At 42.5% G+C, this 23,281-nt stretch overlaps 1 protein-coding gene across 1 annotated transcript in view; it reads right to left on the bottom strand.

Annotated features, from left to right (window-relative positions):
• Nucleotides 1-21,580, bottom strand: part of LOC122680749 (antigen WC1.1) — a 53,568-nt gene extending 31,988 nt beyond the window's left edge. The window contains exons 1-7 of the mRNA XM_043882423.1: nt 21,477-21,580; nt 15,152-15,472; nt 6,358-6,666; nt 5,960-6,277; nt 3,833-3,925; nt 3,441-3,755; nt 2,007-2,321 (exon numbers count right to left, since the gene is read on the bottom strand). Of these exons, the coding sequence (XP_043738358.1) occupies nt 2,007-2,321; nt 3,441-3,755; nt 3,833-3,925; nt 5,960-6,277; nt 6,358-6,666; nt 15,152-15,472; nt 21,477-21,549 (1,744 nt within the window). The 5' untranslated portion in view covers nt 21,550-21,580. The remainder of the gene's footprint in view (nt 1-2,006; nt 2,322-3,440; nt 3,756-3,832; nt 3,926-5,959; nt 6,278-6,357; nt 6,667-15,151; nt 15,473-21,476) is intronic.
• Between the last annotated feature and the right edge of the window lie 1,701 nt (nt 21,581-23,281).

A 23,281-nucleotide genomic window follows, 5' to 3' on the forward strand; every position in this document is an offset into this window, starting at 1 on the left:
GATGAGAAAGTCTAAAGGATATAGAATGTTGGGGTTAATCTAAAAAGGAACAAAAATTAATGGAAAAGAAGGTAAGCATAAGGTAGAAAATATAGAAGAAAACCCTTTAAATGTGGCTCATTGAAAATTGATTCTTGCATCCTTTGTTGAAGATAAGGTGTCCATAGGTTCGTGGATTTATCTCTGGGCTTTCTATTCTGTTCCATTGATCTGTATTTCTGTCTTTGTGCCAGTACCATACTGTCTTGATGATTGTGGCTTTGTAGTAGAGTCTGAAGTCAGGCAGGTTGATTCCTCCAGTTCCATTCTTCTTTCTCAAGATTACTTTGGCTACTCAAGGTTTTTTGTATTTCCATACAAATTGTGAAATTATTTGTTCTAGTTCTGTGAAAAATACTGTTGGTAGCTTGGATTGCACTGAATCTATAGATTGCTTTGGGTAGTATAGCCATTTTGACAATATTGATTCTTCCAATCCATGAACACGGTATGTTTCTCCATCTATTTGTGTCCTCTTTGATTTCTTTCATCAGTGTTTTATAGTTTTCTATATATAGGTCTTTAGTTTCTTTAGGTAGATATACTCCTAGGTATTTTATTCTTTTTGTTGCAAACATTTTCTAACACCACACACAAAAATAAACTCAAAATGGGTTAAAGATCTAAATGTAAGACCAGAAACCATAAAACTCCTAGAGGAGAACATAGGCAAAACGCTCTCCAACATAAACCACAGCAGGATTCTCTATGACCCACCTCCCAGAATATTGGAAATAAAAGCAAAAATAAACAAATGGGACCTAATGAAACTTAAAAGCTTTTGCACTACAAAGGAAACTATAAGTAAGGTGAAAAGACAGCCCTCAGATTGGGAGAAAATAATAGCAAATGAAGAAACAGACAAAGCATTAATCTCAATAATATACAAGCAACTCCTGCAGCTCAATTCCAGAAAAATAAATGACCCAATCAAAAAATGGGCCAAAGAACTAAACAGACATTTCTCCAAAGAAGACATACAGATGGCTAACAAACACATGAAAAGATGCTCAATATCACTCATTATCAGAGAAATGCAAATCAAAACCACAATGAGGTACCATTACACGCCAGTCATGATGGCTGCTATCCAAAATTCTACAAGCAATAAATGCTTGAGAGGGTGTGGAGAAAAGGGAACCTTCTTACACTGTTGGTGGGAATGCAAACTAGTACAGCCACTATGGAGAAAAGTGTGGAGATTTCTTTAAAAACTGGAAATAGAACTGCCATATGACCCAGCAATCCCACTTCTGTGCATACACACTGAGGAAACCAGATCTGAAAAACACACGTGCACCCCAATGTTCATCACAGCACTGCTTATAATAGCCAGGACATGGAAGCAACCTAGATGCCCATCAGCAGATGAATGGATAAGGACCTGTGGTACATATACACCATGGAATATTACTTACCATTAAAAAAATTCATTTGAATCAGTTCTAATGAGATGGATGAAACTGGAGCCCATCATACAGAGTGAAGTAAGCCAGAAAGATAAAGACCAATACAGTATACTAATGCATATATATGGAATTTAGAAAGATGGTAATGATAACCCTATATGCAAAACAGAAAAAGAGACACAGATGTACAGAACAGAATTTTGGACTCTGTGGGAGAAGGCGAGGGTGGGATGTTTCGAGAGAACAGCATCGAAACATGTGTATTATCTATGGTGAAACAGATCACCAGCCCAGTTTGGGTGCATGAGACAAGTGCTTGGGCCTGGTGCACTGGGAAGACCCAGAGGGATCGGGTGGAGAGGGAGGTGGGAGGGGGGATTGGGATGGGGAATACATATAAATCCATGGCTGATTCATGTCAATGTATGACAAAAACCACTACAATATTTTAAAGTAGTTAGCCTCCAACTAATAAAAATAAATGAAAAAAAACAAAACCCAAATCTCACTGCATCCTACAGGGTTGGGACAGACACACAGAAATAGACAGTAAGTCACCTTCACACGAGATGTAGGCTTCCTCCTCTGGAGAGCATGAACTGTAATTCCAAGGGTCAGAAGGACACTGCCAGAGAGAGGTGTCAGTTTTCCGACAGTGGATTCCATCCACCCACCGGGGTCTAGAACCTTCTCTAAGAGCAAGAGAAGAGTTGAGGGTTCCACTGTCCCCACAGCCACGCTGTCTGCAGATCACGGACACAGTGATATCTTCCATGGGGTTGCGGCAGACACTGCCCCAGGTCCCGTTGTAGAAAACTTCCAGCCACCCAGCACACTGCTGGTCCTCGCTCACCATCCTGAGGGCCAGGAACTCTAAGGTTGAAAGGGGAGGAGACAGGACACAGTGAAAACTTTGCAGGATGTTCTAGGTTTTCCTTTCTTCTAGAAATGGTGAACATTCATCTCTGACCTTGTTCAAGAGATACCCACTAGATGACAAGACTGACATCACCTCCCTTTTAACTGACTTTGTCCGTTTGTGTCTGTCCTTCTATTTCTATCACAATGGTGTAGTGGATATGAATTGAGAGGAAGACCAAACTGTGTGGGCTCTGTTCAAGGAGGGGCAGCTGAATGCTGCTTCCTGACAATATCTTTGAAGAGTATGTCAAAGGGATGTGATGTGGATATTAAGGAGATAGGGATAATAATTAATCCAAAAATGTCCACATCCCAATCTCTGTAACCTGTGACTAAGTTACTGTACCTGACAAGAGGGATTTACAGATGTGAATAAGGTAAGGACCTCGGGATGGTGAGTTTAAGCTAGAATATTGTATTAACAATGTGAGCCGATTCAAACCACATCCTTAGACCCACTACCTTAAACGTGCAATACTTTTCTTAGCTCTGGTTAGAGAGAGAGAGATGTGACTCAGGATGATGGTTGGAGGCCTGCAGCATTGCTGGTCTGATAATGGATGAAGGGTGCTGTGAAGGAAGGGATGTAGGTGGTTTCAAGAAGTTTGACAAGGCAAGAAACAGATTCTCCCCTAGAGCCGCAAAGTGATGCACCTTGCTGAAGCCTTGATCGCAGCCAGGTCAGATCCCTGCTGGGGATCTAAGCTTGAGAAGAGTAAGGAAATAAATATATGTTATTTTAAACCACTCACTGGTAAATTGTTAGGGAAGCAAAAGGAAACTAGTACTGTGGGTTTAAAATTTTTGTATGTAACTGGAGAGAGAACCTTGCTTTCAAGAACAACTGTAAGAAACGGTTCTGCCAGGAACACTGCTGAAAAGAAAGGACCAGATCATGAGCTATTGCAGGAGGAAGTGAAAGCACCTCGTCTTCACGTCTGCTGGAAAGACAGGCTCCATGGGAGGAAGCCTCCTTCTCTGGTCCTTTCAGCGTCTCTCCCTCAGAGCTCAGACCCCGTCCTCCAGAGTCCCACCCCCTCCCCCAGCCTGTTGACAGTGTGCAGCGCAGACCTGAGCAGATGACCCCCACGTCCTGCTTGTGTCTGCAGTCATGCCGACCCCAGCCCCGGGAAGGGCACCTCCACACGTGGGACTCCTTTCCAGTGCAGTTCAGGTCATCCAGCCAGATGGGCCCTGATCCCGCCCCGAAGTGAGCAGACCCCGTGGCATTGAGGGCATCTCCACAGCCCAGCTGCCTGCACACCACGTGGGCATCGTCCAGGTCCCAGCCGTCATCACAGATGGTGCCCCAGGAGCCCTGGTCAAAGATCTCCACTCTCCCGGCACAGGGACTGCCCCCATCCACCAGGCGGAGCTGTCTGCTGTCTGAGGAGAGAGAAATGGGACAATGGGGCAGTGATCCCAGGGGTTGAGAAGGGTCTTTTGTCTTGTGGGACCCTCACCTGAGCAATAAGGGGCACTCTCCACTGAGGCCGCAGAGCCGGCTGGTTCTGACATAGAGTGGTTGCACAGAGGCAGCACCTGGGTCTGGTTTCCTAAAGAAACAACAATGATCAGAAGTCTGGAAGGGTTGAAGAACAGGAAACTGAATTAAGGGAAATAATGACCTCGTGATGGAGCCTAAGATGAAAGCAGTGACCCAGCAGTAAGTTATCATGCTCTTAGTGTTCACCTACTCCCTGGAGAGTTCTGCTTCTGACAGTACTACAATTTCTGCTTTGGCGCCAGTGTTCTTGTAAGAATGAGTTAAGTAAGTTGTTGTATCCCTAAATTTATCCCTATGCTGTGATTAGCTGCTCAGGCATGTCTGGCTCTCTGCAACCCCTTCGACTATATAGCCCATCAGTCTCCTCTAACCATATGATTTTTCAGGCAAGAATACTGGAGTGGGTTGCCATGCCCTCCTCCAGGGGATCTTCCAACCCAGGGATCAAACCCAGGTCTTCCACACTGCAGGCAGATTTTTTACCATCTGAGCCACAGAGAAGCTGAAATCTATTCCTAAGTAAAAGCAAAATAACATTCTTTCTGAAGGAGTTCTACAAATTCTTCAATGTCTATCTTTAAAACAAACACTTGAATAAAATAGATCTCATTAAAAACGGAAAGGAAAAAGGAGACATTAGAAAGAATTCCCAGGGTTTTCAGCTGCTAGAATTACCTGACAGAGAATATAAATAGCCACAGTTAAAGTGCTTATGGAATTAATTGACAAAATGTGTACCTTTGCAGAGAAATGATAACAAAAACCAAATACTTCTAGAGCTGAAAAACTTGTTAGCTGCAATTAAGAACTAAAGAATAAGTGTAGGTACACATTAGCTCAGCATAAAGTAGAAACATCAAAATGCAAAATCAGAGGCTATTCTTCAATTTAGAAATTCAGGCCACATAGCAAGAGTTCTGGTTATGTTGTTGTATAGCAGTTTTTCCAAAAATCCTTGGTTCAGTTCAGTTCAGTTGCTCAGTCATGTCCAACTCTTTGTGACCCAATTAACTGAAGCTTGCCAGGCTTCCCTGTTCATCACCAACTCCTTGAGTTTGCTCAAACTCATGTCCAACAAGACATGCTTGCCCTTCTGCTTATGATGAAGGCAGTACTGCAGTGGGGAAAAGAGTCTTCAGAAAAAGATTCTGAGTCAATTGGATGTCCATATGAACCCTGACCCTTATCTTACACAGACATCAATCCCAGAAGAAATGCACAAAAATATGCAAGAGAAAAATAATAATAATGTTTTTGTAAGATACTCTTAGAGAGTGTTTTTATGATCTTGGAGTAGGAAAAATTCTTTTTTAAAGGATATAAGAAGCATTAAATGTACAGAAAAAAGTCAGTAAATGTATTTATATAAGATTAAGAAATGAGTTCATCAAAGGACACCATTTGATTAAGAAAATGAAAATAAAAGGCCAAGGGTTAAACATGGAAAATAAGTAATACATATTTGCATGCAAAGACATTGTCATGATAAGTTGTAGTATCATATAAATAACCCAGATTTTTACTGTCAATAGAATGGATCAGTACATGGCCATGTGATCATTCAAAGCATACTCCACAGTAAAAAAAAAAAAAAGTGCTACAATAAACAGCATCATGTGTGACTCCCAAACATAATTTTGAGTCTACGAAATTAGATACAAAAGATGAAATATACTGCATCATTTTAAATAAAGTTCAAACATTGATAAAACTCTCTATGTTAGCAGAAATTAGCGAGGTGATTTTCCCTTTAGAGGAGGGAAGACACAGTTACTAGGGACAATAGTGACTGTGGTGCTGGGGACAATGTCTTTGTCGATCTGGATTGGAGTACATACTGAGGTCTATACTTACTGCTCCTACATTATTTTCTATGATTTTATGTAAGCAGGATGTTGCTTAAAAATATATTATTCAACTTCACACTTCTTGCCCTGGGCTGAAAAAGGAATGAACAATGAGAAGATCCATGTTTCACCACAAAATATCTGACTTTGAAGGCCGTTTAACCTCATTCTATGTTCTTGGAGACATTTCAATCCAAGGGCATCCTAAGTACCAGTAACCCTTCCCTCTCTCTTACCTGAGCAGATCACAGAGGCCGTGTTGCCATGAGAACAGTCAGGCCCACCCAGGACACTCACAGGGCAACTCCACAGGAAAAACTCTGCCCCTAAGCAGTGAAATCGGGATGTTAAGATCTGATCTCCTCCTTCCACCAAGTGTGGTCCTCTGGGGGTGGAGATGGCGACTCCACAGCCGAGCTGACGACAGACAACATTGGCATTGGCCAGACTCCAGTGGGAGGCACAGAGCGCTCTCCATCGTCCAGAAATGTTTATCTCCACCTGCCCCTCACACTGAGAGGAGCCGTTTGTCATGAGCCGGACTTCCGAGTATGCTGGTAGAAGAAGACAGAGTTTCAGCAAAATCACATGAATAGGGTGTTCACAGAGATGAAAGGCCTGACATGCATCTCACCTGAACAAACAACCTGAGCAGCTCCACTGTGGTGACACGTGCCCCCTGGACAGGGCACTCTGGGGCAGACCCGGAGCTCAGGCTCCTCCCCCTCACACCTGAACTCTTCAGCCCAGACCCGGCCATCAGACTCTCTGAAGGGCACGTGTCCCAGGACAGACACAGCCTTGCCACATCCCAGCTCTGCACAGATGACCTGGGCAGTGGGGAGTGTGAAGTTCCCATCAGACACTGGGATCCAGGCTTCTCCAGAATGCACTTCTACTCGCCCTGAGCAGGGTCCATCCCCTCCAGCCAGACGTGCAAATCCTAAGAGGAAACAACAACAAAACCAGTGAGTGTTCGTGGTACTGACTTGGCAACTGGAAACCGCACCTCACAGGCAGTGGTGTGAAAGTTTTTCTTTTTAGGATTGGAGCATGAAGAGAGTCTTTGACAGTTATTGTCATAATTGAACTCTCATGAGCAGCTTTCTGAAGAGAAATCCAGAAGGATTACAAGGTCAGTTTGGAATGGTTGAATCCCAAGAACATACACTTTGAGACTGGTTAGAAATTTGAATTCTTTGGTCTAGGAGCCTGGAAACTGCAGAGCCCAATTTATATAATTGGAATGGCTGAATACTGGAAACATGTTTTGGCATTGGTTGGAGAAATGAATTTCTCATTTAGCAGCCTAGGGCCTATATACAGATCCAATGACACTGTATAATATTCAGGCACTTAAACTTGAATTTAGAGATATGCAGACAGAACCCACCCAGAGGGACATGGGTTATGAGGTTAGAGACCTAGCATCCAGACAAGCTTAGAAAGCTTTCATGGGATTTGTGGGGCTAATATTCTGACCAGTTTTCTCTCCCAGGAGCTAGTCCTCAAGTGACTTAGGTTAGGGAAAGTCCTGAGGCTGGATCCATGAGGGCGTGCCAACTTGTAGGTGAGTGACGGCTCCAGAGAAGAAATATGGACACTATCACTAATTCACATTTATGCCATCACATCTTGTCTTTCTGATACGTTTTCATGCCAAAATATTCCATGAATTCCTTAGGCGACCTCAGCAGGAAAGAAAATGAGTTAAGAAAACCCAGAGAGCCATAAAGAGAGAGTCCCAGCCATCTCTCTTGCAATACTAGGATTTGTCAAAGAATCTGGGGGAGAGTGTGCTCTCAGTGGGTGTGTACCAGACAGCTGAGTTTCCAGATCGTCTCCTATTAATGGTTTTTCTTCTCAAACAGGACTCGTAGAAAATGCTAAGGTCTGATAATAAATGATTTTAATACTATCATTGTACTAATTCTAACCACAGAAAAATGTGCATTCTTTTCAAGCACACATAGAATATTCTCCAGGCTAGCTTACAAATAAGTCTTAACAAATTCAAAAATATTAAAAATAATTTCAAGCATCTTTCATGACCATAATGGAATGAAACTAAAATTCAATAATGATCAGAAAACAGGAATTCATGAATATGTAAAAATTAAACCACACACTCATATTTTAAGATTGTTTTCCTATTTCTATAAAGAATGCTATTGGGATTTAGATAGGAATTGCATTAAATCTGTAGATCACTTTGAGAACTACAGGCATTTTTACAATATTGATTATTTCAGGCCAGAAACACAGAATGACTTTCCATTGATCATACTGTCTTTCTTTCATGAATGTTTTACAATTCTCAAAGAAGATGGCATGTTGCTAAAAAGAAGGAGGAAGAAGGAGGAGGAGGAAGAAGTGACCAAACAAGCCATAATTTGGAGCCTCAATTTGAAAAACCCTCAATATGCATAAAACATGTAAATATTTGTGGGAAACACTTGTTGAATAGGTTGTTAGCATATTACATCACCCTCTGCTCCTCTTATCTACTACCTAAGCTGCTATCCTTTCTCATTTCTCCCACTTTAGACAAGCAAACACCCTTTTAAAAGATACAGGTGGATGGAAAAGAAAATCAGAAAGGGTAGCTACTGCTGAAGGAGGAGGATTTAGGTGGGGCATATGGCAGGCAAGGTGGGATTAAGGAAGTTTTGAAACTAAAGGAGGAAAACCAAAATAAAAGTTCATCATTTGGTCATCAAAGGAACACATTTTGAACTGAATGAAGATAACCCAATGAAAAAACTTTATTTATTTCATCAAGGATAATTCCCTGATTTCTGGGTGTGTTCTGATTGTTTATTTCTAAAGTTCTTCCTGGTAAAGGACTGTTTAGTGATGCCCAACATCCAACCAAAAAATTATTAGAATTTCCAAAAGAGAGAAATTTAACCCATAACACATTTTTAACAAGCAATCATTTAAAGTAGGTTCAGAAATTACAGAAATGATTGAATTGGCTGAAGAGCTCCTTAAACTCCTAATATCAATATGCTTAATGAAGCATAAAAATAAACAGGGGGGAAAACTAGCAAAAATAGACAAATGAGATTTCTGAAACTGAATAATATAGTATTGGAATGAACAATTATTTGGATTAATTACACAAGAGACTAGATATTGCAGAATAAAAGAATTGGGAAGTGAAACACAGCAGTAGAGACTATCTAAACTGAATGGCATGTGGGATAATATCAAAATATATAAAATATGTGTATTTGGAGATTCAGAATAAGGGATGTGCAGGAAAATGTTAAGAAAAGATGAATGAAATTTTCCTAAAGTTATTGAAAACTGTAAACCCACTCACCCAAAAAGCTAAACAAAACCCAAACAAGATAATGAAACCATTCTCAGAAAACTCGACAATGTAATTACTGAAATTCAACAAACTAAACAAAAATATCTTAAGAGCAGCCAGGAAAGTTTGACACATTATATACAGGAAACAAAAGGATAAGTATTATTTACTGACTTTGTTGGAGGCAATGAAAGTCAGATAACAATGTAAAAACATATGTAAAGTATTGAGGTTGGGAATTTGTTACCCTAGAATTTAATAACCTGTGAAAATACTTTTCAAAACTGAGTTAAAATTAAAAAAGATTTCAGGTCAATGAAAGATGATAGATTTGGAGGCCACCAGACACACACTACACAAAACTGTCTCAGAAAGTTCTTCAAGCTAAAGGGAGATGATAGCAGAAGAGAACAGGGATCCTCTCAAAGCTGTAGAGACTGTGCCAAATGCTGATTCTCTATTAGAAGATTTAAGGCAAAAGTATTAGCAACAAACTATAAGATTCATAATAAATTTATAAGTAGAATGTATGACAATGATAGCACTAATGACAAGAACAGGAAAGTGGAAGAAAAGCATAGTGACTGACATTGCATGTTGTGACATAATATCATTTCAAGGTAAAATGTAACTAAAGATTAATAATTCAACATTGGGCTTCCCGGGTGGTTCAGTGCTGAAGACTCCACCTGCCAATGCAGAAGACGTGGGATCGATCTGTGGCCTAGGAAGGTCCCACATACCACGGAGCAACTAAGCCCGTGCACCACAACTAGTGAGCCTGTGCTCTAGAGCCCAGGGGCCACGACTGCTGAAGCTTGTGCGCCCTAGAGCCTGTGCTCCAAAACAGGAGAGGCCACCACAGTGAGAAGCTCCTCGCTGCAACTAGAGAGTAGCCTCTGATCTCCGCAGCTAGAGAAAAGCCCATGCAGCAATGAAGACCCAGCACAGCAAAAAATAATAATTATTTTAAGAATTAAAAACAGTTAAACATTATAATCAGCTAAAAATCTGATACGATTAATAAACCAATAGAGTATTTAAACTAAAATGATAAAATATACTAGAAGATTAAAATAAGAACAAAGATATAACAAATAGCAGGCAAGTACATTTAAACTCAATTATATCAATAATTACATTAAATGTAAATCATTTAAGTACTCCAAATAAAAAACAAAATAATCAGACCAGATAAAATAAGAAAACATAGCATACTTATGCTATAGCATACTACATACATATATACATACATACATAAAACATAGCATACTACAAACATATATATGTTTAAATATAAACACAGAAACATACTAAAGAGGTAAAAATTACATACCATGAAAACACAAATCAGAGAAAACTGTATATAATATCTAAATTAATATCATACAAAGTCAGACTATAAGACAAAGAGTGCATTCAGAGACAAAGAAACATCTATGATAATAAAATACAAAATAAATTATATAGTATCAAAACTGGTGGGTTAAAAATAAAGTGATGCTTAGAAGAAAATTTAGAACCTTGACATTTCCTTGATGATTATATTAGAATAAAAATAGAAACAGAAGGAAATGATCCAAGACTCCACCTCAAGAATCTACAAAAGCAACAGCAATCATAACTGAAAAAGAGGAATGAAAACTGAGTATAGAAATCAATTAAGAAGAAAGCAAATATGCAATCAAGAAAATCAATAGAGTCCATGAATGATTCTCTTAAAAAGAACATTAACACTGATAATCTTCTAGCAAAACCAATTAAGAAAAAAGAGGGAACACATTAACGGCACCAGTAACAAAAGGAGGAATATTATTGTAGATTTTCTCAACATCTAAAGATATGAGATATGAACCAGTGTTACTAATTTCAAAATTTTTTGTAAAATGGGCCAAGTCCTTGAAAACACATTACTTGTGAAACACAGCTCACGAAAATCTGATACAAAAAAAAGAGAAAAATATGAGTCAACATATTTGTTAAATAGAATCCATATTATAAAAATTTTCCACTAAGAAAACTGCCAGCTACAAATGCTAGCACTTCCACAGAGCTCAGAAATGACTCCCATAAGATAAAGGAAGAGAGGGAGGGAAGGAACGAGGGCAGGAAGGAAGTGTCACACAGAGGCTGTGGTGACAGTACAAATTGACCTGCATCTTTCCAACCCTCCCCTCCTGCAATCCTTGCATCTTCATCCCTTCACCATTTTGCACTTCAGTACTGTAGTCCTTGGTGGCTCAGAAGATAATCAAGACTCTGCCTGCAATGCAGGAGACCCAAGTTTGATCCCTGGGTGAGGAAGATCCCCTAGAGAAAGAAATGGCAACCCACTCCAGTATTCTTGCCTGGAGAATCCTATGACCCATGGGGTTGCAAAGAGTAGGACAGGACTGAAGCAACTTGGAACACTTGCACCACAGTCCTTCACAATTTGTGTGTCCCCTTCCAAATCTTCCTCCTGAAGCCCATGAATCTCATTATTTCAAACAAGCTTCTCTACATTCTTCTTGGGTCATTGTTTCTACTCTAGATTTCTCCTAAACATGGTACTTCACTTCCAACAATCCACTACTAAGTCTGAAATTTCTCTTCCATACCTGACTCCTAAGGTTGAGCAGAAGAAACTCCAAGAGTTCAATTTTGACTAAGATAATGAAAAGACATGCTATTCTAACCTTATCTCTGCTACATCACTACCACTTTGACTTATCTTCGCATCATTAAAACATGTCTGAAAATACGGAAAAGACAGACCAAGGGGAGGAAACTAAGGACAAAAAGAGAAATAGAAGGAACCTGGAACCAGTCATAGAAATGTGAGAGCATAAATAAGAGCCACCTCATGCGAAGAGTTGACTCATTGGAAAAGACCCTGATGCTGGGAGGGATTGGGGGCAGGAGGAGAAGGGGATGACAGAGGGTGAGATGGCTGGATGGCATCACCAACACGGTGGACATGTGTTTGAGTAAACTCTGGGAGTTTGTGATTGACAGGGAGGCCTGGCGTGCTGCGCTTCATGGGGTCACAAAGAGTTGGACACAACTGAGTGGCTGAAGTGAACTGAACTGACTGAAGTTAGAGCAATAGTAGTCAGGGAGTACAAACCACAATCAGTGTTTAAATATCAGAGCACTTTCCAATTCTCTACTTTTAAGTGTATCCTAACTGGAATTAATATCAAGACATCAGTATTCTTAGGATGGTAACATTGGGAGTTCTAATTCCACATGAAGTTCCAACATCACACACTCCATTTTCATCCAGATGATGATTTATCAAAATAAGGTAGAGACACCTGTAGTGTCTCCACAAATGTATCTGCAGTTGGAACCATGATTAGACATTGTGACAATGAGGAAGGTTACTTGAGATGCCAGAAAACAGGTTTGTTTAAAATAAAAGTTTCTAACTAAAATTCAAATGCACCTTGAAAATAATTATTTTTAATAAGAATAATAAAGACAATGGAAGAAAACGTTCTGAAGAGATGGATAGGTTTATGACATAAGTGCTGTAATGGTTTCACAAATGCCTACTTATCAGGCAGTCTTGTATGTCAGTCATACCTCAATAAAGTACTTTTTAAAAAGGAAAAGAATTGTCTTAAGGGCCTCAACTAGAATCATCAAAGATCTGCTGAAGGTGAGATTAGAAAAGATCACTTTTCCAATGATCTTCCTCAACATAAACACCCAAGAGCTATTTGGTTGTGGCTGCAAAGGACCTACTGCAGATGTCCTCAGGGCTCCCCTGTCCCACCGTCTCATTAGATGGGGTGATACTATCCTAAGAGCAGCCTTCTACCTTAGGGAATTCACTGTGATATCTAGCAATATCTTCCTCCAGTCCAGGTGTTTTGCTGTGATTAATAACCTGGACAACAAATCCACCATTGTGATCACAACTAGAAGCATCACTGTCAAATACTGTGAGCATCCACTCACACCCTAGTTTTACTGCTGTCTTTACTGCATCCACCTTGGCATAGGTCAAATATACTTAGATAGCACTGAGCACATCTTAGGAGTCACTTCAGGTCCTCTTAGGTTCAATTCAGTTCAGTTCAGTTCAGTTCCTCAGTTATGTCTGACTCTTTGCAATCCCATGGATTGCAGCACGCCAGGCTCCCCTGTCCATCAGCAACTCCCAGAGTTTACTTTAACACATGTCCATTCAGTTGGTGATGCCATCCAACTATCTCATCCTCTGTTTCCCCTTCTCCTGCCTTCAATCTTTCCAACATCTTTTCAAATGAGTTAGTTCTTCGCATAAGATGGCCAAAGTACTGGAGTTTCAGCTTCAGCATCAGTCCTTCCAATGAATGTTCAGGACAGATTTCCTTTAGGATGGACAGGTTGGAGCTCCTTGCTGTCCAAAAAACTCTCAAGAGTCTTCTCCAACACTACAGTTCAAAAGGATCAATTCTTCGTTGTTCAGCTTTCTTTATAGTCCAACTCTCACATCCATACAGGACTACTGGAAAAACCATAGCTTTGACTAGACGGGTCTTTGTTGACAAAGAAATGCCTCTGCTTTTTAATATTCTGTCTAGGTTGGTCATAGCTTTTCTTCCAAGGAGCAAGCGTCTTTTAATTTCATGGCTGCAGTCACCATCTGCAGTGAATTTGCAGTTTAAAAAAAAAAAGTCTGTCACTATTTCCACTGTTACCCAATCTATTTGCTAGGAAGAGATGGGGCCAGATGCTATGATCTTAGTTTCTGAATGTTGAGTTTTAAGCTAACTTTTCCACTTTCCTCTTTCACTATTGTCAAGAGGCTCTTTAGTTCTTCACTTTCTGCCATAAGTGTAATGTCATCTGCATATCTGAGGTTATTGATATTTCTCCTGGCAATCTTGATTCCAATGTGTGCTTCATTCGGTCCAACATTTCTCATGATGTACTCTGCATATAAGTTAAATAAGCAGGATGACAACATCCAGCCTTGACTTACTCCTTCCCCAATTTGGAACTAGTCTTCTGTTCCATGTCAGGTTCTAACTGTTGATTCTTGACTTGAATACAGATTTCTCAGGAGGCAGGTCAGATGGTCTGGTATTCCCATCGCTTGAAGAATTTTCCAGTTTGTTGTGATCCACACAGTTAAAGGCTTTGGCATAGTCAATAAAGTAGAAGTAGATGTTTTTCTCAAACTCTCCTACCTTTTCAATGAACTAACGGATGTTGGCAATTTGATCTCTGGTTCTTCTGCCTTTTTAAATCCAGCTTAAACATCTGGAAGTTCATAGTTCATGGACCACAGCCTTGTCTAACTCAATGAAACTATGAGCCATGCCATGTAAGGTCACCCAAGACAGACGGGTCTTAGTGGAGAATTCTGACAAGATGTGGTCCACTGGAGAAGGAAAGGCAAACCACTTCAGTATTCTTGCCTTGAGAACCCCACGAACTCTTAGATTCGCTGCCTCTTATACGTGATGTGCATCAGCTACTGTGTTGTAAATTTCAAGACTTCAATTTCCTGCTCCCTCAACATCCCTGCAAATGTGATGTTAGCTCCCCACTCGATTGGTCAAGTGCACCAGTGGGATGAGAATTTTCCCTGCCACAAATCCCACTTCTGGCCTCCTCTGACTATTACCTAAGGACATTTAAATGCACCATTGAATTTCTCTCACACCTTTTCCTTGTGCAAGTGCACCATGACTTCCGGTATTATCATTTGTCCGTGGATCTTCACAGGCACTTCGGGGGTCACCATTGCTTGGTTGAGCCTGTTCTATTGGCACATCCCCCACATACCAACCTGATGGAGTATGGTGACTCTGAAATTTAAGACCTATGAGTATGATAAACCTTGTTGCCTACAAGTCTCCTATGAACCGTCCCCAACAATGTAGCCACACCCTACTGACCAGTCAAAGAAAACAGATCAATTACCATGATAAGACCACGTCACAGAAGTCGAACCCAGAAGCTGTATCTATATGAAACTTTTGACCTCACCTCTGCCTCCTGTGACACATCACAAAGACCCTTCACCCAAGTATGTTCTAAAGGCTGTATCCATAATCTCGAGTCATTCTGGTAATAAGATAGACACTTTTCCTGCTAGAGATCCCCACACAGACCAGACAGGACTTACCTGAGCAGACTACTCCAGCATCCTTGTCATGGGTATAGCTATCATTACGATAGTCTTTAATATTAGAATGCTTACAGTCACTGACAGCTGACTCTACCCCTTTACATGAAGTATACAAAAGCCAAATGGGGCCAAGCCCTGGTCCAAAATAAGCTTCTTTAGGAATACCAACAGCAGCTCCACACCCCAGCTGTCTGCACAGAACAGATGCATCCTTCAAGCTCAAGTCGAAATCAACCACTGTGCCCCATTCTCCTTGATGCTTTACTTCCACTCTCCCCTCACAGCGGTGGGCTCCATCCTTCAGCCTCACCTCCAGATCTGCAAGAGAGACACAGACAGAGGACACAGGAAAGACTTTAGGAGACTTGCAGTGGTATAAGTATTTGAAATATTAGCTCTCTGAGGAGCAAAAAAGTGCATGGGATATAGTATTTCCTGACCTCTGTGGTATAAACAGTCAGACCAAGGCCAACTTTAAGCTCCCAGTGTGCTATCACTGAACACGGAGCAGGAAGGGAGGTACCAGGTATTTCTCAGGAGCCTGTAGAACCAGCTCCAGGGACACCACCAAGGACAGGCCATCAGAGACTCTGGATGCTGCCCTTCTCATAGAAGTGCCCAAGGCTACTAGGCCCAGCTTCCCCATCTTAGTTACAGCTCATGTCCCAGGATCCAGGGAGGAATCCTCCTTATCCTTCCCTTTACATAAGGAGCACCTCATCCAGCTTAGGAACAGAGGGCTGGGGTAACAGGCTCTAAAATGTCCTGGTTATTCCTGCCATCTAGTGTTCATGTCCTTGTGTAATTCCACACTCAAATGTACCTAACAACATGCATCTCACAAATGGAATTTGACAAAAGTGATCACATGTCACTTTAGCGATTAAATTATAAAACGACTCTGGTTTCTGCATATAAAAATGAGTTCCTGTAACAACATCATAAATGGAGACATTACTAGTGTTTAGTTCAGTTCAGTTCAGTCACTCAGTCGTTTCAGATTCGTTGAGACCCCATGGACGGCAGTACACCAGGCCTCCCTGTCCATCACCAACTCCTGGAGTTTACTCAAACTCATATCCATTCAGTCAGTGATGCCATCCAAGCATCTCATCCTCTGTCATCCCCTTGTCCTCCCACCTTTAAACTTTCCCACCATCAGGGTCTTTTCAAATGAGTCAGTTCTTCACATCAGGTGGTAAAAGTATTGGAGTTTCAACTTCAGCATCAGTCCTTCCAATAAATATTCAGGACTGATTTCCTTTAGGATGGATTGGTTCAGCAACATTTAAAATTCTCTTTTTATGAGCACATGGAAATAGTACTACTTCCTTGCCTGTTTGAAGTTAGGCATAACCATGTTATCTGGCTCATTCATCGAAGTGGGAGAACAAACGATGTCACTTCCACGTAGAAACATTTAAGAGCCAATATGTTTTTACCACAGCAAATACTGAAGCCTTTGTTGCAGTGGGAGCATAATAAAATGGTGGAGCATTCAACAACCTGAGTGCTTGAAGAATTATGATATCAGAAGTCCTGCCAAAGTAAACAAAGCATGTCATATAAGGATAAACTTTGGGTATTTGTTACTATAACATACCTAGCTTACTTTTACTAAAATGGAAAATAACAGAAGAAAATTGACAAAGAGAAAAATACTAAGATACACACAACGTATATAAAATTGAGAAACATCTATATTAACATCTAAATCCCCAAGACCAAAAAGAGATGCCAGGGTAGAGTAAACTGAAGCCTTAGATTACTGAGAGAGAAAAAAATGCCAATCTAAAATTCTACATTCAAAAATATTCTCTCAAAGAATAAAGATCTCAAATGTGTCATTATCAAAATGCTGATGTACGAGAGAGCAGCCTCAATCCTCTTTAAAAAAAAGACCAAAAGTTAGACAGTGATCAGTAATATAAACAGCTCCAAAAAGATCTGGAATACTCTAAGAAGTTTGACCACGACAAGACACTGTTATTTTGGTGGCATCATTACATCCTTCAAACCAGCATCACTCAGTGTCAAGGGTACCAGGAGAGTTCCTCTCACCAGGAGGGTAAGAGCAGGCTGAGTAACCAATGTCCCTAGCCTTTGGGGGCACCATATGGAAGTCCTGCTTCAGGTTCACTTCACGCAGACCTGCAAAGCTGACCCAGTCTTATAGAGATGGCTAGGCATAAGAAAGAAGAGCAAAGGACCAATAGCAACCACATGGCAGGAGAAATTGCAGTTCACAGTGACCTGCTCTGCAGACAGATGCAGCAGATTTTACCCCTGAAAGAATTAATAACCAGCACAGATGATGATTTTCCAGTAGTCATATATGGGAGTGAGAGTTGGACCACAAAGAAGGCTGAACATTGAAGAAAGTGTACTTTCGAACTATGGTGCTAGAGAAGACCCTTGAGAGTTCTTTGGACAGCAAGGAGATCAAACCAGTCAATCCTAAAAGGAATCAACCCTGAATATTGATTGAAATGACTGATGCTGAAGCTGAAGCTGCAATACTTTGACCACCTGATGCAAAGTGCTGACTCATTGGAAAAGACCTTGATGCTAGGAAAGACTGAAGGAAAAGGAAAAAGGAAGCACAGGATGAGATGGTTAAATAGCATCACCAATTCAATGGACATGAGTTTGAGCAATGAGCCGTTGTTGGTCTTGGCCTTTGCTGCCTTCCTAGGCCTTCCCACAACATGAGCACTTGCAACCATCATCTCCCCCTGCAGAGGCACCTACAACAGGCCCCCAAATCCAAATGTGTGCACACCATTAGCTCTGGCCACCACCACTGGTGGTCATGATTCCTAGGCTCTGGAACCAGATGTGCTGCTGATGACACCAACAACCATTCCAGTGATGGCAGACACCCTGCAACACTTGCCAAACACCACACAGTTATCAATGCTGTGAATGTCAGCAGCCTGAGCCAAACGGATCTCATGCCCTCCCAGACTCAGTGCCACCTTATGCCTCTGCATTTGGCACCCTGCATTACATTCCAATGTGCTGCTACCCAGAAGTGAAAGGCTTTCTCTACTGAAATCAGGACATAGATTCTGGTAGAGGTGAGTGCTTTTCTAAATGTGCAGACATCTACAAGAGAGTAAGACATCAAGAAGAATCAGGGAAACAAATTCCCACCAAAAGAATACAGTAAACCTCAGGTAACATGTTCAAAGTAATGGAGATCCAAGAATTGCCTGACAAAGAATTCAAAATGATGCTTCAAATGATGCTCAGAGAGTTCCAAGAGAACTCAAATATTTAATGATACCAGGAAAAAGATACAAATTAAATAAGAAGAGCAAAAAGACATATAAAATTTTTTTTTTTGTAAAAAAGGACTAACCAGATATTTTGTGATTTCCTGATAGCTCAGTTGGTAAAGAATCCACCTGCAATGCAGGATACCCTGCTTCAATTCCTGGGTCAGGAATATCTGCTGGAGAAGAAATAGGCTACCCACTCCAGTATCTTGGTCTCCTCTTGTGGCTCAGCTGGTAAAGAATCAGTCTACAATGCAGGAGACCTGGGTTCCATCCTTGAGTTTGGAAGATCCCCTGGAGAAGGGAAAGACTACCCACTCCAGTAAGGCAGGCAGGAGAATTCCATGGACTGTGTATCCATGGGGTCACAAAGAGTCAGACATGACTGAGTGACTTTCACTTCTTCAATTCTTCAACCAGATATTCTGAAGCTGAATAATAAATGGATGGGCTTCCCAGGTGGCGCTAGTGGTAAAGAACCTGTCTGCAAGTGCAGGAAATGTAAGAGACTCGGGTTCGATCCCTGGGTCTGGAAGATGCCCTGGAGGAGTGCATGGCAACCCACTTCAGTATTCTTGCCTGGAGAATACCATGGACAGAGGAGCCTGCTGGGTTACAGTCCATAGCATCACAAAGAGTTAGACATGACTGAGGCGACTTAACATGCACAATACAATGAGTATACTGAAGAATTCAACAAAGAGATTCAACAACAGACTTGATGAATGGAAAGAAAAAGAAGAAAGAACCAATGTGTTAGAAGAAAGATTAGTTGAATCCGAACAGAGGAACCAAAAGAGAATGAAAGGAATATAGAAAGCCAGTGAGAACTAAGGACACCATAAAGAGAAACAATGTATGGAGTGGAATCATAGCTGAAGAAGTGAAGGAGAAAAGAATTAAGGGCTGAGGATTTCCCTGATGGTGTAGTGGTTAAGAATCCACCTGCCAATGCAGGGGACATGAGTTCAATCCCTGGTCCAGGAAGATTCCACTTGCCGCAGAGCAACTAAGCTAGTGTGCCACAGCTACTGAAACCTGTGCACCTGGAGCCTGTGGTCTGCAGCAGGAGAAGCCACTGCAGTGAGAAGCCTGCGCACTGCAGCAAAGAGTAGCCCCTGCTTACTGCAACTCGAGAAAGCCTGCATGCAACAGGGAGAGCTAGCACAGCAAAAAACAAATAATTAAAAAAGAAAGAAAGAAAGCCAGTGAATTTCCAAACCTGGGGAAAGATCTGGACATCTAAGTTCAGGAAGCTAATAAGTTACCCCAAAACTTCAATCCAAAACAACCTTCTCCAAGACTCACAGAATAAACTGTCCAAATGCAAAGACAGAGAGAGAATTCTAAGGTCTAAAGAGAAGAAAAAAATTCTGTCACGCAAAAGAACTCCCCTAAGGAGATCAGCGGATTTGTCCAAAGAAACCTTGCAGACCACGACAGAAGGATTGATGACATACTCCACTCTCACTCAGGGGGAAGCAGCTCCCAGGGAGGGACAGGAGAGGGCATGAGAGAAAGAGCTCCCTACAGAGTCACAGCAGCTCCTGGGAGGGGAAAGGACCGTCCCAGGCCCCCAGCACGACAGGAAACGGGTCACAGGGACCGGGGCAGGGACTTGGGAACTTACACACATGGGGCTGCACATCAACTGATCTTTACAGACAAGAGGGACAAGTCGTTCATTGGAAGGACCGATGCTGAAGCTGAAACTCCAATACTTTGGCCACCTGATGTGAAGAGCTGACTCATTTGAAAAGACCCTGATTCTGGGAAAGAGTGAAGGTGGGAAGAGAAGGGGACAACAGAGGATGAGATGGTTGGATGACATCACCGACTGAATGGACATGAGTTAGAGTAAACTCTGGGAGTTGGTGATGGACAGGCAGGCCTGCCTGGCGTGCTGCGGTCAATCGGGTTGCAAGGAGTCAGTCACGACTGAGCGACTGAACTGAACTGAACTGGACAGACAAGAGGACCCCTCTCCTGGCTACGGGCTTCTTTGCTCCCTAATGAACACCTGGTGGGAACAGGTGAGGCCAGCAGGCATAGACTCTCACAGAGCCCAGTGCTGGACAGACACGGCAACAAGCAGATGGGAGCCGGGGGATGGGGGAGAGGAGGCAGAGAGAGAGGCAGGCAGGTGTACGATAATCTCTGATCCAGTTACATGGAGCGGCAATGACACCCAGCCATGTGGACACCCTGTGTGCTTCACAGACCAACAGACTCAGTACCTGCTCAGCAGCTCCATTCCTCTCCCACAGACAGGCTCCACCTCCCCTCACACATACACACACACAGACACACACACACACACACACAGGTTAACACACTCCCCCATACACACATATTCTCTCTCACACACACAGCCTCACACAACCTCACACACTACTCACACACCCTCACTCACCCACACATACTCCTCACACACCTTCATACATCACTTGCACACTCCTCACACACTCCACAAACACATACACTCTTCACACCCTCACACACACAATTTCTTCACACACACACACACCCTCACACACACACATACACTCTTCATACCCTCACACACACACTCTTCATACCCTCACACACACACACCCTCACACACTCCTCACCTGCACACATACACACACACAAGCACAGAGCCTACAGGAGTGAAGACACAGGAAACACGGGGACCCACAGGCAGTGCTCACACACCAGGCATGGGCGGCATGTGGGAACAGCCCAGAGCCCAGCTGAGCTCAGTCACTGGAATTTCCACACCCTGGGAGCCACAGGGACTCCTGGAAGCTCCCTGAGAAAAGGGAGACAGTGGAGGGACTCAGGGTGATCCACCTTGGTCCAGACCAAACCTCACTGCTCTGTCAAATCTGCTGCTATGACCAGTGGACCCCCCACAGGAGAGGGACCAGTATTCACAGTCAGTGAGGTTCCTTTTTGGTCAAAAACACTGAGGCTTGGCTCCAGAACCCCAGACACATTTCCCTTCACCAAGGCGTCCACTCCCTGCTATGGACCCAGGACAGAGGGGCAGCTCTTACCTTGACCACCCACCATGGTGCCGAGGAGGAGGACACAGAGTCCCTGGAGGGAGAGGTGTCTGCCCAGAGCCATCCTAACCCCACGTCCTCAAGGTCACAGCCCCAGCTGCAGGATCAGCCTATGAGGAGGCGTCAGGGTGCCGACCGGGGTCTATATAGACCGTCCCCTACATCCTCCCTCCTGAGAGCCAATAGCAACACCCTTCACCATTTTAGGCATTATCGGAGGCTGCATCTGCCACTTTCTGAACCTCAGACACCAATGAGCTTCTGAATTTTCAACATCTCCTTATATGAGCAACACGGTCCTTTGACCTCCCGCTTCGGTGGTCCTGAGAGCTGGGTCCCACCACTGGGACTGGGTAAGAAAAAGTTCATCAAAAAGCATGAGTGCCTTCCTCTCCCCTGATCACCCTGGTCAATATCTGCAGACTGTGAGATCTCACAGGGTCTGGGTGTGGAATCTGTTGATCCATGGAGAATAACTTTTGTAGAATCAAGTATTGATCTTCCCTGGCACTGAGCTCAGGGTGGAAGCAGAGAACTACAAGAAGTCTTAAAATACAAGAGTATTTATCAGGTCAGCAGAAAATGAGGACCAGGAGTATAGGAATTCACAGGTGACTGTGAAGGCAAGAACTGAGACCCATCAAGTTGGGGGGATCAGATTGCATGTCTTTTCCCACCTCTCAGAATGATCTGGAGACTGAGTCCTGGAGCTCATGCCGACAAGCTCAGTCGTGTCTGACTCTTTGCAACCCATGGACTGTACCTTACCAGCCTCCTCTGTGCAATAGATTTCCCAGGCAAGAATACTGGAGGGGGTTGTCATTTCCTTCTAAAGGGATCTTTCTGACTCGAGGATCAAACCCATGTCTCCTGCATTGGCAGGCGGGTTCCCTATAGGGACATTCAGACATGTTAAATCTCTTTCCCTTTATTGCATTTCACTTTATGTGAAGTATCTCTTTCAGCTGGTCACTAAATGATGCTGACAGAGAGAAAGAGATTGCTATTAAAGGAAACAAAGAGAAAGGAGGAGTCGTCATTCAACTCTAGCCCACCAAAATAGGAGCAGGGATCTCTAGAAGAAAACATGGGGCTTCACTGCTAACTCAGCAGTAAAAGTCTGCCCACCAAACAAGAGACTTGGATTCGATCCCTGGGTCGGGAAGGTCCCCTGGAGAAGGAAATGGCGACCCACTCCAGTATTCTTGCCTGGAGAAAATCCGTGGACAGAAGGGCCTGGCTGGATACAGTTCATCGTGTCAAAATAAGTTGGACACAACTAAGTGACTAAACAATGAAAACAAAAAGAAAATTATAGTTTAGAAAGACTAAACTTTTCTAAACTTCTCATGTACCCTTTTATATGCTGAGTGTGGTTTGATAAGATTCAGAATACATTTGTATTATAAATTATAACTAAAGAGGCAAAATATAATTTAAGGGAACAGCTCCAGAGAGATGAAGAAATAGAAAGTCTTCTGCTACATGATCTCTGCAGGCCAGGGGTAAAGAGGGTTAAGGGAAGCAGAGGAGAAGGGGGTTCATGCTGCCTGAAACCACCAATGAACCCACCTCCTCTGCTCTGCATTTAAGAGGAAAGGTGGTGGCAAGAATGGAATCCCAGGTGGGTTGATGGGACAGATCCAAGCAGAAGGGATGGTGTCCAGTGCAGCCATTGCTGCCTTGTTCTGTTTCCACTCAACAGAGAAGTTCCCAGATGCTCCCCCAGAAGGTACCCCTGGGATGAATAGAGACACTGAGAAGGGCCATAAGGGATGCAAGATAGAGCTCCCTCA

The sequence above is a fragment of the Cervus elaphus genome, chromosome 22 (assembly GCF_910594005.1).
Source record: "Cervus elaphus chromosome 22, mCerEla1.1, whole genome shotgun sequence".
Classification (NCBI taxonomy): domain Eukaryota; kingdom Metazoa; phylum Chordata; class Mammalia; order Artiodactyla; family Cervidae; genus Cervus; species Cervus elaphus.